Consider the following 17,682-nt stretch of genomic DNA (forward strand, 5'->3'; position numbering starts at 1 on the left):
TGTTCTTTCTTAATTCTGCTGTTATAGTCAGCACCCTGCAAAGCAAGTTACAATAATGACATTAAGATTCTCACTCTGTCTGAGCTTTGTATGCGCATACAGTATGTGAGCATGAGTGTGTGTCTGTGCGTGTGTGGGAGGTGAGTGAAATGGAGGGCTGTTGTCTGCTGCGCATGCACTGAGTCCCTCTGCGTAGCTGGGTCCGCGAGAAGCAGTTCTCAGTGTCAGTCTCGATGACAGAGTCTTTATTCACCCTGTCAGCCATTATGTAGAGGCAGGTGTGCTGCTGAGGCAGGGCAGGGAACGGTCCACCCATCCACCGTGCGAAAGTCCTTTGTACAGGGCTGCTTACAGCAGCTTATGTACGTTTTGGCATTCAGATCACATAAAGCCCTCGTTCCATTTTAATCCAAGAACACCAGCAAAGCCCTAACAAGTAGTTCTATTTGATCCCCGCAATTTCCATTTTATTCATCATTATTATTAATCTTTGTATATACACTGTATACATATTCATATATGTAAATAGAGACCCCGTATCATAATATTTAAAACTAATGTAGCATTTGGCTGCTGCATAAGGATTAATTTTGCACTTTATGATGATCAGAAAACATTATTTCAGCACAGCAATGTGGAAAATGAAAAAAGTACAGTATAAATTGACAGGGCGCTGTCAGCTCATTCTGCTGTGTATTCATAAGGATTAGGGCAAAGTGCTGACAGGCCAAAACCAGCAGCATCACCTTTGTTATTTATTACTTATTTTGCTGTACTGGTGAGGACATGAGTCTGGTGCCACTTCATCTGTTTTTACCGCATGCTTTTCCCACGATCAAAGCCTTCCCATCATCCCTCCCGCCAGCACATTCAGAAGAATACACCCCCCCACCCCAAACCAGAAAAAAATGTTCAGCCTCTTTAAAAAATTGTGAATAACTCAAGAAGTTACAAACTCAGAAGTGCATTGTACAATCCATGCAACCCCTACAACTACCCATTCCCCTCACACCCCCCCCCCCCCCCATGCATACACACAGATAATTCTTCAAGTCCATGCAGAAGGCCCCCCTCCCCCAATCCATCTCTCCTTTTGTCTCTAATTCGCTTCCCTTGCACAACCTGGCTGTTTATTGAGATGCTAACTCTCTTTATGAGAATCTAATCCGGGAGCACTGGGGGATCTTTTATGAAGCATTTACATTAAGAAGGCCAGCTAATTGGGAGCATGTGTCTAGATAATCTGAGGCTATAGCAGCACACCACAGACAGGCAGCGGTATATAGACTTCTCCCACACATACAAAATGCCTTTTTCACAAGAAGGATCCATTTTCATAGTCTGTGGTGCACGTGTGTTGGTGTGTGTACATGGGCATTTACGTGTGCCTGTGTGTGTACTCACATTTGTCTGTTTGCATGTGAGACTGTGTGTACAAGCACATGCATGCGTGCACATGGAAACCCGTGTACGTGTCTGCGTGAGGACGTGAGTATATTTGTGTCTCTATGCTAGTTGTAGGTTTGATGAAATCGAGGCTGCAGAGTAAGAGTTTTGATCCCCCTTCAAAGACAGGCACCTGAACAGCTTCTCACATGCGTCGACTGTAAATGCTCTTCACCGATGACTTGGCTGATTACTTGTATCCTAATATACATCTGAAATTTTCTTCCTTTCAACTCTAGCCTTCTTTCACATAACAAAACATTTACAAAACGCCTCTCACACAAGGTAAGAACTAAAACTGTTCGCTTAACCGCTTGCTACGTGAGATTGTTTTCAGATACCTATGACCTATCCTGCCAGTTCCAAACACTATTACAGAAATGTTGGGGCATTTGAACATGGACACACAGTCACTAATATGCAGGGGCCTTATTATATATTCACTTTCACTAATTAGCACACAATAATACACATCCTGAAACTGTTGTCCTAACAACTGGAATTAAATTATTGTGGACTGGGAACAGAATAGGTCATAGGTTCAGATACCCAGGCCACTGTCATTGTTGGCCAACTGTTATGCAAATGTAAAATTTGAATAGACTCACCTAAAAGTGCAATGGCCAAGTAATGCATTTTTTAAACTTGCAACCCTGTAGGTTCAGGGGTCCAGGGCCCAAGTATGACCACACTAGCAAGGCTGGGGGCATAAACATCATTTTCCTGGACATGTATCTCCAAACCCAGGAGGGCGCCAGGCTGAAGACTGCAGGTTCTGCGGCCTGCGGTAACCTTATAACAGTTCTGAAAACCCCACACTCACAGCACCCAATCAGAATGCAGCACTGACCCAGACTCCGTCCAATGACCGCGCACCGTGCCCTTAAATACCAGACGGTTTTTAGGTCAGCGAAAACTAAACACTGCCAATAGCAAAGACAAAGACTTGGATTCAATCAACATTCATCCTCATCTTTGACTCAGGGTTAAACATTCTTTTCTTCACAAACACAGTTACACAGTTTGGTGGTGGCAGAAACTGCCAAACTGCCTTTTTGCGATGAATAAAACCGTAATTCCATTTAACAGCGACTCAGAGCTCAGGCCAAAGGTTGAATGAATTCAGGCCCAAAGAGCAAGTTGCTGAATTTTTCCCCCCCTCAGCATGGAGGCCAGGGCAGGTGTAGCCGCGGCGCCGTAAAGCTCTGAAGTGGAGCCTGGCCCCCTTAGCACCGGGCGTCCCGCCCCCCCGCGCCCCCGCCTCATTTACATCAGCCCCTTTATTATTATTTTATGGTTATGTATTGGTCTTTGTCTGCCGGCTCTTGTACCTGCGCTGGTCCCAGCTGGCCCTCATTAATAATGGCAGCCCAGCCGTTTCTGGTACCGGCGCCGGGGAAGATGGAGGGCCTTGTTACGGCCGCAGAGAGGGGGGGGGGGGGGGGGGGGGGTGCTGGGAGACGCAACGCAAACCTTACAAGGGAACGCCAGTGTTGGGAATAAGAGGGAACAGACAGGCTCAAGGAATCCCATGGCACGAGGCCAGCTTCGTATGGCTAAGCCTCTGCAGTTTAGGTTTTGGATGCATGAGATTGTTCTTATTTGTATTATTTGCATAAGTATTTATTTGTGTTTGCACACGTACACACTTGAATGTAAGTACGTGAGTGGGCAAATGTGTATTTGAAAGAGTGTGTATGTCGAAATGTGAATCTTTGTATGTGTGCGTATGGGAGGGAGTGTGAGTGCTTGTCCTGGTGTGTGTGTGTGTGTGTGTGAGTGAATGTGAAATTGAGTGAGAGCATTGCCGTATGTTAATGCAAGCAACGCATGTGAGTATGTGTATGTGAAGGCCAGCACAAGTGTGTGTACTAGTACAGGTGAAGTTAAGATACATAAGTGTGCATGTAAGCATACGTGTTTTTCTATGTGTGTGCATGGGAGAGAATGTGTATGTGTTTTGGTATGAGAGAATATTAAAAAAGAGAGTGTATGTATGTGTGTGTGTGTTAATGTGAGTGTGGGGATAGGCCATTTTTTAGGTGATTTTTTCTGACTGGACGTGTTTGAAAGCGTCTATGTTCTTGTACAAAAGTGCACGCTAACATGAGTGGCTGTGTATGTCTAGTATGTATGTAAGTGTGTTGGTTTATGAAGTGAAGGCTTGGGTGATTTTGTGATTATGAGTGCTTGAAGTTGTTTGTGCGTGTATGTTCATGTGGTATGTGTTCATGTATGTGCGTGCGCGCGTGTGTGTGTTTGCATGTATGTGAGCATGTGTGTGTGCATGCGTGTGTGTGTGTGCAGGTGTGTGCATGCGTGTGAGCGTGTGTATGAGTGTGTGTGTGTGTGTGTGTGTGTGAGTGTGTGTGTGTATGAGTGTGTGTGTGTGTGTGTGTGAGTGTTTGTGTGTATAAGTGTGTGTGTGTGTGCATGCGTGTGAGCGTGTGTATGTGTGTGTGTGTGTGTGTGTGTGTGTATGTGTGTGTGTGTGTGTGTGTGTGTGTGTGTGAGTGTGTATGTGTGTATGAGTGTGTGTGTGTGTGTGTGTGTGAGTGTGTATGTGTGTATGTGTGTGTGTGTGTGTGTGTGTGTGTGCATGCGTGTGAGCGTGTGTATGTGTGTGTGTGTGTGTGCGTGCCTGTTTTTGTGTGTTTCTCTATGTGCCCGTGACTGAAGCCCAGTCCAGGCCTCTCAGCGTGCTGTTGGCTGTGCATGTGGCGGGTGAAAGCTGCCTAATGAGACTGAAAGGGGCTGTGGGGACGGGTGCAGGCGGGCCCCATTGTGGGGGCGTACAGCAACAGAAGCCCCCAAATCTGCTCCCCTGATCTCTCGTTTAGGAGCCAGGAGGGAATAATGCCATAATAAAGGTCGGGGAAATAGGATTTATTTGGCATGCCTCATCAAAAGGGTATTAACAGGGTTTGGGGAAGGAAAGAGAGAGAGGAGGGGGGGGGGGTCACATTATTTAAATTCGCACAACTGAAAAGGCCCAAAATCCTAAAGTAGAATACACAGAACGTGGCCACATATAATTAACACTAGTTTCTCCGGTGGATACACTAAAGCCCACGTTACACAAAGCAATCTGGGTTGGATTTGGTGGCTCGCGGCAAAAGTTTAGGCGCCTAAATTGCTTTGTGTAGCGGCGGGCTTCGCGGCTGCCAAGCGCGCCTGCTGCAACCCCAACGTTCATCTGTCCAAAGAAACGATTTGACAGACCCGAAATTTTTTGAGGGCACGGGGCGCCCGGCGGGACGGGTGTACCCGCCTCGGCCGCGTTCCGCAGGTTCCCCCCGCGTTTCCCAGTTTGGTGGCTCGCCTCCTCCTCCCCCCCGTCATCCCGTCAGGGGGCGATCAGCGGAGATCTGCGAGAGCGAAACCCCGCGAACGGCGAACGGCAAACAAGACGTAAACCAGAGCAAACAGAGCGCTCCCGGCGCGGCTTACGCGCCTCCCGCTCCCAGCTGCCGCCGCGGAGCCGCCGCGGCAGCGCCGGAAAGACCCAGCGCGGGCGGGAACCAGACAGGAAGGAGACGGGCCGGCTCTGCTTTGTTCAGTCAGAAGCGTCTTTAATCGTTTTACGCGCGCACGTTTTCTGTCCAGAGCCAGGAGGGGGCGCCAGACTTCGGTCAAATGACACGACGACCTACAACCTCCAAGTCAGCCCGGCCCGACGCTCGCAGAGCCCACACCGAATAGAGCTCAGATTGGATCCAATCGCTGTGCCCTTCCCCTTAAATTCTGGGTCGTTCCAAGGTCAACTGTCCCCGAAGATTCGCTAAAGATTTTGCGGACAATAGCGAGACGGCCGTCGATGAAGGTAAGAAGCGAGCGCATCGTGGTTAGACTGAATCTGGCTCTCGGTGGCGACTGTCGGGGGCGACAAGGCTGCGGCTCCTGAAGTCTTGCGCAGCCACAGAGGCTGAGAGACGATATGCACTCGGCAAATACTTCAACTTGATCAACGCAAATGGAAGCGAACTTAATCTGTCATTCAAGGCAAGCCCTGTCCACTGCAGAGGAGGGGTCGCAGGGTCACCTGACCGGTTTGTAGGCGTGTGAAACGCCCCCTGTGGGCCTGATACACACCAACAGCCTGGGGGGGGGGGGGGGGTTGGGGGGAGCCCTTCACTTCTAATGACAAATAATCAGCTGATTTATTGACTAATTAAAAGAAAGCACTGTCATACTGTGCTGAGAGGAGTTAATTATTTTCAGGAGAGCTTTCAGAAACACTCACATCGCAAACCCCCCGCCCCCTCCTCCAAGTCAAAACCAGAGACTGAGCCAAAGCCATTGTCTAAACCTCATATTATGAATACATTTATCGGCAGCGGAGTCAGTGTCAAAACCCGCAATCCCACACTTCCTAGCTACTCGTCCCACCCAGGAAACTACATTCCCTCCTCCGCCACTACAACTCAGGAACTCGGGTACGAGGAACATATGCCGTCTGCACGTACGCCATGTACGGCGCTCGTACAAGCGCCCCCCCCCCCCCCCCCCCCCCCCACCCCCCACGCACCCCCCCACCCCCCCCCACTCTCGCCTCTACCTGCTGGCACCAATCCATCTCCCCTCCGCTCTCCAGCCCATCATCGCCGCCACATATTACCGTGATTTATCGCCTCCCTCCCCTGCACAAAGTGTATACATCAGCCCTGCTAAGGGGGAGGGGGGGGCGGCGGCGGGGGGAACAGCAGGGGACGGGACGGGGTTTGGGAGGTGGGGGGATTGGGGGATTGGGGGAGGGGGAGGGGGGGGGGTTGGGGGGGGCTGATGTAGTAACCCAGAGAAAAACCTCCCGATGATGAAGCACTCAGGGGTTCAGCGGAGAGAGAGACTCCACCAGTGCGGTCAGCGTTCCTCTCGCCACACCCCCCCCCCACCCCCCCCCCCCCCCCCCCCCCACTCCCCCACTCCCCCACACCCCCTCCCCGTACCCCACCCAGAATGCCTGACTGCAGATGCTACATTTCCCAGGCGCTCGCTTCTGCTTTCATTTCATTTGCGGGCGTCGCTTTCTCCCCCTCTCTCAATTTCAGCAATTTCAACTTCATAGTCGTGACATTTTGTAGTGCCATCAGATCAAAGATGTCAAATACACAATGGATGAAACGATTACATAACTGAACTCCACAGAGGAGGAAAATAGCTTCTCTCTATGCTGAATCCAGATAGAAAAGTGTTGCAGAACACAGCACAGGGGGAAGAAGAGGAAGCATGGACAGGGACATCACTGGTAGGGCAATTGATGGGTGGGGGTGGGGGTGGGGGCTTGGGGGGGGGGGGGGCAGGTCGGGGGAAGAACCCTGCCCTCCCTTTTTCACATGCCGTCTGTAACCATGGCAGCAATCGCTCTAAATTTGCTTGTTTGTTTGAAAGTTTGAGAGGCGGGACCTCTTGCTTGCTGCTCATGCCAGTTCCCTGCCCCCAGATGTTTGGAATTTGCTTTGCTAAAAGAAAGAAACAAGGTCAAACTGTGCCCCCCAGGTCTCTCACCTGGAGCAGCCTGTACATTTGTCAGTGGTTGATACGCCCCTGGGGCGAATACACACGGGACTCCTATGGACGTGGCAACCCACCCACCCAACTTCACAACCCGCTTAGCCCCTCGCCCTCATGCTAAAACACTGTATCCCCCACCCACCCCCCCCCCCCTTTTTTGGAAAGATTATTTTTGGAATCCGAAGAGGAACTTCACTTCGGCACTTCGGTGCATTGAAGGACGACGGGCGATTCGGTGGACAGGTTGAGCGTGTCGGATGACCGTGAAAGGGTTTTGACCGCAAAAAAACCTGCCGCTTTGTGTCTGCGGTTAGTCTGGCGAGACCCCACCACTCACCCCCGGCCCTCTGAACCCAGAGCTCGCTCGAGAGAGACAGAGAAGTAGAGAAAGTAAAGGAAAATAGAATAATGAACCTTCACAGATGTCCCCCCCCCCCCCCTTCCATTGTGCCAAAATGGGAAGGGGGGGGGGGTGCGAGTGGCATGCATGTTCTCCATTATCACAAAGATTTAAATACAGTAATCTCATTTTCCGCACCAGTCAGAGGGAGCGTGCAGAATAACCCAGAGGGAGATAGGGGGGGTGGGGGGGAAGGGGGGTGAGGAGGAGGAGGAGGAGGAGGAAGAAAAAGGGGAGGGGTGTGACAGAGGACTGGAGGAACACAGACGGTCATTGCTCCGTCTTTCCTCCAGGAAGGAAAAAGACTGTTCGGGTGGAGGTATAAGTACACAGGGAGGAGGAGGTGAGCAGGGGAGTGAAATGTAGAATTAAATCTTGCCACAAAAAGGGAAGGGGGGGGGGGGGGGTAGAAAAAAAATAAATAAAAAAAAGAAGATGCAAGCTGTTTGATTCATCCTCTCTTCCGGTCCGCTGGAAAAGTTGATGAGGTTTAAATGAAGCAGAATGCGGAGACGGGGGAAGCGGGCGAGCGTCGAAGGCTTCGACGCGGCTCCCGGTGCCCAGGCCCGTACCGTGGGGAGGGGGGGGGTTTGGGGGGGGGGGGGATTGCACACAGGCCAGTGGCTCCGAACGAACCCCCGGCATAGGGGACGAGGGAACGAATCCGGTTCCTAAATGTGATAATCTCCAATCGCATCTAACATCAATCCCTGACGAGACCTCTGTTAATGAGCCTGGCTGATCGGGCGTGCCGGGCCTCTCTCTCTCTCTCGCGCTCGCTCTCTCTCCCTCTCTCTGTTGTTTTTGTTCCGTGGGTTTTAATCCCTCTCACTTCAGCTGGCCCGAGCCGCGGAGTAGAGAAAAGCCCATTAACTTAGCCTCCGCGCTCTCGCCTATCTAAATGCTAACGATGTGCGGCGGCGGAGATTCGGGGGTGGGGTGGGGGGGGGGGGGCCCGGGGCCCGGGGCCCGCTGACGTAGCGCGGCCCCGGCGCGTTCATTCGCCGCGCAGGCTTATCCGGTGATGACCTCGGCCTCTCTGAACAGGCGGAGTTGCTGAGGGGGGGCGGGGGGCGGAGACGGCAGGTGGGGGGTGGAATCATTGGGGAAATGGCGGGTTTATCTTATCTGGGAAGAGAAGCGAAGGCTAAGACACTGCATCCTGTGTAATTGCGTTAGATTACATTACACACCTCCCATAAGGCTACACACCTCTGATCAGCTAATCCGCGCCATTCTTCCAGCAGGAGAGCTTTAAGAAGCAGGGTCTGTAGAGAAAAGGAAGGTCATGTGCATGCCTCTTCCTGTCTTCACTATTATAATTATTTTCATTGATATGATTATAGTGTTGATAATGATGGTGTTGATGATGATTTGTATTATTATCATGGTCAGCATTGATGACGCTCTCATCAGTAATTCCTTACTTACTTTAATGGAATTTCTGAATCTTTCTCAACAAGGGTCAAACCTTGTTTGGAGGTTAGGCTGACTTTCGATTGACCTCTCCACCGCGCTGGTAAAAAACTTCGGTGCAACTTTCGGAGTCATCTTGAATTTAGAGCGATGCCAGGGTGGACCATGTGATCTCACCGTTGGCATTATACCACCAAGGCGGACCGCGCCACAGTCACCACAGCTCTATAATAAACCTGTCAGATTGTATGTTTTTCTCATTGCATACTGAAACGATTATTATAAGTCTCACTGTTCTCAGCCTTTGATTAATATAATATTGTGATATCAATCGTTTCAATTTGTATCGAATTTCCGCATATTAAAACGTCGCGTCGAGGCTCTACAAAGAAAACTTCATTTGAGCGTCACTGATCCTTTGTGCAGCCTCCTTCAGCAAATTACAATTCTTCCCTTCGGAGTGGTCCATTTTGAGTCCTCTGCTTTACTCTGACCTACAGAACAGCAGTAGGAGAGCTGCAAGTCAGTGATTTATTTTGGAGAGTGATATTCAGAGGCTTTAAAAAATAAAATAAATAAATAAATAAATAAAATACTTACACAGTCTTCCCCACCCCCGATTCAAGCTAAAAGAGATTTATTCAACCCAGACCTCGTCTGACAGCGGTGGGGTACCTGGCGCATTATATTCCACGGCACAGTGCATTTTTTATATATGTTGTCCTTTTTATGTTTTATGTACACTACCTCAGGGGAGAACAGCTGCGCAGGAAAACACAAGCTCATTTCAGCGTCCGGGAGGAAAGGGGAAACCGAGCGGGAATCCAAAGCGGGCTTCCGAAAACCGCTCCCGTGCTTCCCGAACGCCGCGGAATTTTAAACCCTGACTTACCAACATTTTCTGGGACTCGCTGACAACGCTCACCGTAGGAACGAGACCAGGCCGTATCTGGCGTGTTTGCTGTTACAAGGTTTTGCCACCAAGTTAGCAATTACGGCGTTTGTCGTGAGGGGTGAAAGCCACACTTGCGTGACAAATGCCTTCAACGGCAAGAAAAATACTTGCCCACAGGTATTTGCAAAGTATTTTGAATTTAACACCGTATTCCCACACAATCTCTGCATCACCAGAGATAACAACAAAACGATTCAAGATTTGTTTGAAAAAGTAGAAATAATCCACTCTGTAGAGACAGTTACAATCCCCAATATCTCAAGTAAGCAATAGTCATTCGCCAGTTTCACAAGTTGAGGAGGGAATTATTTGATGGACAAACAAACGTGATGAAAAGTAAATTTAGGAAAAGAGTGTACGTGAGCACAATGAGGACAAAATTAGAGCAAGTTATATAAAAGGTGTGACCAAGGGGTCAAAATGAAGAAAAGAGTCCCCTTCAATGTGTGTCCTTATCTACTCTGACAAAGCTCCAGAAATAAACTAACTCATTACAGTCATTAAATAGCATTGACTATTCTATGTCCTTTCAAGCAACCCAATTGTGGACTAACTGTTCAAAAATCCACCAAGAATGACCTATCATAGAGGAAGAAACTAAGAAGCTGTACGTGTTAATGTATGCTAGTATGATGGTCCCTTTACCCAAATGTAACAATAAGTGCAGTTACTGTCACAATGCCACTCTGTGACAAAATGTGTTTTTTTAAGCTGCCTAAACTGCCTATAGGAGAAATCGCGCAAAAAAATAAATAAAAAAAACATGTAAGACTATTAGAAATGGTCTATGTATTTATTGGTACAGTTTGGCCATGATTGATACTACATTTTTAGTTTTTGAAGTTTTGACAGCCGACAAATGCGCATGGCACACAGGCCTCCACTAAAGACGTGAGTTTCAACAGGAACCACCTACCTTAGTACATTTTGGCAGTTTCCTGTCTTTATAGGGCAATTGTCTGTTTATTTATAATGCATCTAGTGACTGAAGTTATAGATCATTCTGTGATGTAATTGGACAAATTCCATGAAAATATCTGGCTAGTGCAAATATGTGATCTCTTTACAATGAAATGAATGGGAAACGGTTCAGGATTTGGCAATTATATGCAAAATTCCCAAATTATGTGATAACCTGCTATGCAATTATGTGGATTCTACTGTATTATAATTAACCTGGACTGTTTTTGCCTATATGTACAGACTGAACCGAGAAAAAAAATTCTGAAAAACCTTTTGTGTTGTTAGAAGGTACAAGTAACACCAGTAACAAAAAGGATGGTGCAAGTAAGCTACTTAATTACTTGCACCAGGTTTACACATTATAAGTGCCAGAATTGGGGGGAAATATAGCCTATAATGAAGGATTAACGCATTGTGAGGGGTCATTCTACAGGAATTATGGCATTTGCACTTTGAGCGTCAGGAAAAATGCTATATAAATGCAATGTTTCATTCATTCATTCATTCATTCATATGGAATTGCAATGTCTTAAAATACATTTCATTGTTGTCACTCAACTATACATTCTAAATGTACCTGAATATAGGGAGATAATGCGTCCAGTTTATGGTGGCAGTCAAGCCGTGCAAGTCATGCAGTCACCACATAAGCCCTATTCTGAGCCAGGAAAAACCCAGCCTTACCCATCCAGGGTAAAATGAATAAAATCAAGTGGGTAATAACTTACTCCACAACTGGACTTATCTACATGATTAGATGTCCGTGCATTAAAATATACCTCAGAATGACCACGAGAGCTCTAAAAACAAGCATGGCCAAATATAAATCAGCAATCCAAAATTACAATCTTGATAATTGAAATTATGATACATTTTTACTAACTGAATCATCCTTTCTGTGAAATCTATGAATTTAAATTATAAAGGCGATGAGATGGTTACTTAATGAAAACATTACTTGAAAGAGAGTGTTTTATTCATTTATTTATTTATTTAGCTAGCCTTTTTGGAGTTATAATCAATGTCACAATTTGGGTTGAATAAGGGGTGGGAATTAAGTGTTTCTATGACCTTCTGAAATTCTTTATCTATTTCGCCTTTAATTTACAGTGTTTCGTTCATAAACATCTAATAACAATAACAAACTCCCCTAACCCAGTATAGTTCAAACTGCACTGTGAAGTGTCAAGAAAAAGCTTTGTTCTCACCACAGCAGTCTACAACCAGGGCCTCTGAGGTGAAACACCGAAACTATAAATCAGTCATCTATCCTACACTGCAGTCCAACAAAGTCGATATCCAGTGAGACTGTGCCAGTTCTCCAAACACTATGCTTTATGGAGTCAGCATCAGGCAAAATACCAAACAGCCACCTGCACAGAGGACACAAATTATGAGGCAGGAATATGTGCGGCTGTGAGGCTCATTGAAACGAGCAGAAATTCCGCTCGGCAGCAAACAGGTGCAGGGCGGGACCCCTGCTGACAGAGGCGCGCAGACGCCGATTCCAGCGCTGCGCGTGCGACTGACGCGCGGCCCTGCCAGGCGGCGGGTGTCCTGCGCATTCACGGGTATTTTTAGCTCGGCGCATAATTTCACGCAGCCGCTTTCTGGGTCAGGTAACGATGCCGTGCTCTGGAACGACACGGAAGGCCTGCAGTTTCAGGCCCCCGTCAACATTCCTGAAAACTTGTTCAGTAAAAAAAAAAAAAAAAAGACTAAGAAAATGGAGCCCAGCTTAACAGAAACAGCTGTGACTGTTACTTTCTGTTTTTGCCCTCTAGTGGTAAAACTTTGTTAATATTGCCAAGAGAGGCACTCAGTGAGTCAGTGACGTTCCCGATGCAAGGACTGCTCCATGCTCCCCACAAGAAACAGTCGTAGTTTTTGACACGAGTAAACTGAGAGAACCACAGCCACAAATGAATATTTTGATCCTAATCTTGTCCAGTCAATGCAGTGTGAGAGAATGAGCAGGTAATCATGTTACACTAAATGCCCAAATGTATGTGGACACTTGACATCCAAAATGATGAGCATCAATATGGAGTTGGTCCACGCTTTGCTGCTATGATGGCAACCAACTTTCACTCTTCTGGGAAGGCTTTATACTAGATGTTGGAGCATTGCTGCAGGGATTTGCTTCCTTTCAGCCAGAAGAGCATTAAAGGGGTTGGGCACTGATTTGGAGATTAGGCCTGGCTCGCAGTTGGCTTTCCAATTGATCCCAAAGGTGTTGGGTGGGGTTGAGGTCAGGGCTCTGCGCAGGCAATAAAAGTTCTTTAACAATGTTCTCGACAAAACCATTTCTACATGGACCTTGCAGTTTGCACCGGGGGCACTGTCATGTTGAAACAGGAAAGGGCCTTCCGCAGAAAGTTGGGAAAGCACAAAATCATCTAATGTCATTGTATGCCGTAGCATTAAGACCATGAAAAACAGCCCCAGACCAAGAGGTGTCCAGATTCTTTTGGTAATATAGTGTATTTTTAATGTCATAATACGGTGTCTAGTTCATTTTCTTCTCTTCAGGTGAATAATTATATTATTTGACAAACTTTGCGCAGCACTGGGAACATTTCCACTTGGTTAGTGTTCTGTCAGAGAACAACACTGTCCTCTACTGTTGAAAATGTGAACATTCAAGAGAATTCTCAATTTGCAGTCTGAACAGTTAGCGATATAAAACATATTTGATTTTTTTCATATTTAGCTACTATTATTCTTTCTGACTTTTATTATTCTATACTGGATAATAATTTGGGAATTTTCTCAACTTACAGTTTTTAAGCTTGACTGACCAAATTTTTAAAATCACCTCCATAATTCTACAGTGTTTCCCAGTCCTGAGGGCTGATTGTGTATGGTGGATATGTTCCAGCTTTAATCACAACATCTAATGAGTGGTTAATTGTTCCTGAATAGGTACATTCAATGTTCACTAAAGATAGATTAACCCAAAAGCCATATGAAGCAGCTATGCATTCCATGAATAATAAATATCCCACATTTACATCACAGTACTTTCAATCAGTTAAACTAAATCTTTACTTTCCTACAAATGTCCCCCTTCACAAATTGTGACAGATTTCAAAACCAGTGAGCCTTGGCCATAGGCTATATTTCATTTGAATTACAGTAATGATTTTTGAGCAAAGCCAGTGTAATTCACAGCTTAGGAAGCATTGCCGTATGATGCAAAGTGACAGGTGTGTTTAATGTTCAATGTTGTCTCACCTGACATAGATAACTGTAATGTCAATTCACGCGTCTGCAGCATACACACAGCTTTGTGAGGGCATAATATGCAGGTAATTTACTTATTAGTAAAAGCATGTTTAAAAAATCATCACGTAATACAGCAGGGGTTTTTCAACCTCTGCTGGTCCTGTATGCCCACCCAGGCTCAAAGGCACCCAGGGGACCGCCATCATAAGTTAAAAAGCGTTATATTTAAAAATAGTTTTTTACAAAGATCACAGACTGGGGGGTGGGGGGGGGTTGCCTCCCCGTTTAAAACACAGCTAATACAGAATACTTCAAGGCACACATGCCAGTGTCTCACAGTACTGCTTTTGCACAATAAATATAAAAGCAACACTTCAGTGGGCTATGTTTCACTGATTAGACGTTCACCAACATCTAATTAATGCATAATGGCTCTCCTGGATTCGAAACAACGCAAAAATGTTTTGCCAGAAAATATCATAATGATAGTTCATCCATACATCAGCTGGTGGGAGAACTTCTGAATTTCAAACACCACACAGTAGTGCACAACTTCAGTAATAAAAATAATTAAGAGTATCTACATTACAATACCACTACCCTTTGCTCAGTCACTCACTCCTATAGCTGTCAATTAAACTTTGTTGCATTTGGCTGTAAGTGACTTTCTGTTTTTGTGTCAATTACATAAAGAAGCTAACAAAAACTTGGAAGCTAAATGATTTTTTATGCAAGTAATGCAAAGTGTGAGAATTTAGTCTCCCTATGTGGTCACTATGTTGCTGTGCCCTTTCTGCTTTGTTAGGTAAATAGCTATAGTGCAGCTGAATGTGGATGGAATGTTGATGTATGAGATATTATGAAGGAAGGTGTCAATATCTGGTTGTTGGGAGCAAACATACCGCCATGCTAAGCGTGATCATTTTCATCTAAAACCAATTTAGTGTTGTTTTGAAAAAAGCACCAAATCTAGGATCTTACCATCCCATTATAGCTGAAATGCTACTTAGCTAACTCACGTTACACACTTCAATCAATTATTTGAGTTAAAAACAATTTGAAACTCTTTTACGTTGATAGAACACAGCACAGCAGTCACTAGGGAAAAGTCATGTTACCCCATCAAAATCAGGGGACTTCTATTGAAATCTGTGATGTCAACAAATGATTTTTGCTCCAAAGAATAAACATTCCTGTGAAATATAGGGAATAAACTCTACTATGTTCAGAAACTTTCTGTTTACATAATTATATAAATCTGAAATGTTACTTTCAGGTTGACAACACTATTTTATTTACAATTTGTACTTTATAATTCAATTTTAAGCACTCAAAGGTAGCCTGAGACAAGCCAACTTTTTCTAGTTTCAGTTCTAATCAATAATTCCCACTGGAGAATATAATTTGACATTTTGACGATAGAAACAATGGGTGAAAACAGGCTTTTGCTGAGCTATTTCTGTTACTTATCCTGCATGGTCATTTGAGGCCACACAGCCTAACTATACTGGAAAAACCATAAAACCACTGAGAGGGAAAGCAAAGGAAAAGGATTCTTTCATGGTTGAGAAAGTGATATTATCCCTACCAGGCCAACAGTGGCCAATGCTGTGCACTTGTCTCAGCTTGGTGCTTTGTCAATGTACTGTGACTAATCCAGAGGTAGCCCTGCATCCTTGCTCCTTACCCTAATTAAAAGAGGATTAGCCAGCATGGAGTCCCTGACCACTCCGATCTGAGCAGCCTCCATTCCCCTCTTTTCCAGTGTAATCGGACCTCAAGGAATTGTGGGAGAAGAGCTTCAGTTGGATGCTAGCCTAGAGAAGAAGAGGGATAAGAAAACTAATAAGCAGAAGTGCAAGCTGCAATAGGCACCAGTCTTTTTTGGAAACACACAGATGTGTTGTCAGCCCATTAGGTGGGATATTTATGTGTAATGAAGGTGTTCACACACTGCACCCTTATAATGGACTGTTTGCTAACATCCAGTCAACCATCTCCACATACGTGGCAATAGAAAAGCTGTATTTATTTATTTAGTTATTTATTTATTTGTTGCGATTAAAAACAGGTGTTGATATATGGCCATCTAAAGCAGTGTTAACCAACCCTGTTCCTGGAGATCAGTATATCTGAGATCCTGTAGGTTTTCATTTCAGTTCAACAAGATCTCTAGCTGTTGAAAGAGGTGCACTTTGTTAGGGGTGGAGTGAAAACCGACAGGACTGTAGATCTCCAGGAACAGGTATGCTTACCACTGATCTAAGGAAATACAACTATAACATCACATTCATATCATGTCAACCTATCAAATGTATAAATATTATATGTGATTGTATCACAATGATCATATGCAATATGCTCATTGACATCATCACCCCCCCCCCCCCAAAAAAAAAAAACACACATACAAAAATGTGAAGCAAACCAAGACTGAATACATAAGAACATACATAAGACTCCACATACATTTTTAAAGAATTGTTTTTATACTCTTTCCATTTAAGCAATTGAGCCTGGTTCCTTGTTCTTATAAATATTTTTTCTGTTTTATAGATTTCTGCTTCCTGTACTGCTTCTTTTCGTTGCTTTGCGGTTGTATGGTTCCCTTCCTGTCAGCCAGTTTCTGGTAATGTGATTAATGCCTATAACTCTAATAATCCTAAACGAATGGAAATCTTTATTACAGATTCCCACGGGTCGATTTCCTAACAAAACATAGTACAGTTTTCATTTATTTTTACCTTAAATATTACACATGTATTCAATGGGTTTTTTTGCCCTCAGTAGCCTATTTCTAAATTCATGTGTATGACCAAAATATGTGAGCAAAATCAATCACATACCTATTCGCTATATATTTATTTTGCGAGCAACAGTTCGTGTAGGCTACTATCGTTTTTTTACAGTCTAAGTTGTGAACGGGAAGGCATTGGTGCTTGATTCGTAGGCAACCTGCTTTTGCATTGAACGAGTCGTGGACCACGTTTAACTGACAACAAAATATACAATAAAATTGTTGTGGCATTCTATGCTTTATGACGAAGTTTAAATGAAGTTAAAGAAAACTTACCAGGGTTACACAAGTGTATCTTACGCTGGCAAATACAGCGACGCACGGAAGCCCTTTAACTGCTCGAAGGGGTTATCACGAAACATATCCTTACCTTTATTTTGAAGATTTGTAATGTTAACGTTTAAATAATTCTATTACTTAAGAAATACTATTTATCGACACTTTTTCTCTTCGATAAAGACCGTCCCGTTTGATTTTTATAATGAATTAACTGTCACTGATATTTGTGACTTCCCCTTATACTGCTGGTATGCTCCGTTGTTATGGAAATGAGACAGACGCTAAACTTGGGAGGTGGGTAGATACCAGTCTATGGTAGATACTTGGAGATAGATTGCTTCCAGTTCCCTAACTCCGGAATCATTCAGAATCGAGTACCAAATAATTCTACGTTCTACTTAATGTTGGTAACGAAGGTAGCCTATTCGCAGCATATGTTATCAAAGTCCGTGTAAGAAATCAGGTACTGTAGCCAGAGGATAAGAGAGACAACTCTGTCTGGTTCACCGCCCACTTGACAGAGTGCTAGGGACCAGAGGCTACTCATTCTATTAATGTCCATACACAGTAAAGTCAAGTCAGACTCTGACTACAATGGTAGACTACATTTTTTCGTGGATTTAGTAGTAGTTAAGGAGACATGTTGGTGTCTTAATGCCGTATTTTTATTAACGCGTAACAGAACAT

At 45.0% G+C, this 17,682-nt stretch overlaps 1 protein-coding gene across 5 annotated transcripts in view; it reads right to left on the minus strand.

The window, feature by feature from the left end:
- The window catches only part of cfap77 (cilia and flagella associated protein 77), a 45,005-nt gene that overhangs the window by 26,967 nt on the left and 356 nt on the right, over positions 1 to 17,682 (minus strand). For 3 of the 5 annotated variants that reach the window (XM_035379074.1, XM_035379070.1, XM_035379072.1), the window contains exon 2: positions 15,607 to 15,736. In XM_035379074.1, coding sequence (XP_035234965.1) covers positions 15,607 to 15,669 — 63 coding nt within the window. In that variant the 5' untranslated portion in view covers positions 15,670 to 15,736. The other 2 variants (XM_035379073.1, XM_035379071.1) reach the window with 2 other exon arrangements.

Source organism: Anguilla anguilla, chromosome 10, assembly GCF_013347855.1.
Source record: "Anguilla anguilla isolate fAngAng1 chromosome 10, fAngAng1.pri, whole genome shotgun sequence".
NCBI classification, from domain to species: Eukaryota; Metazoa; Chordata; class Actinopteri; order Anguilliformes; family Anguillidae; genus Anguilla; species Anguilla anguilla.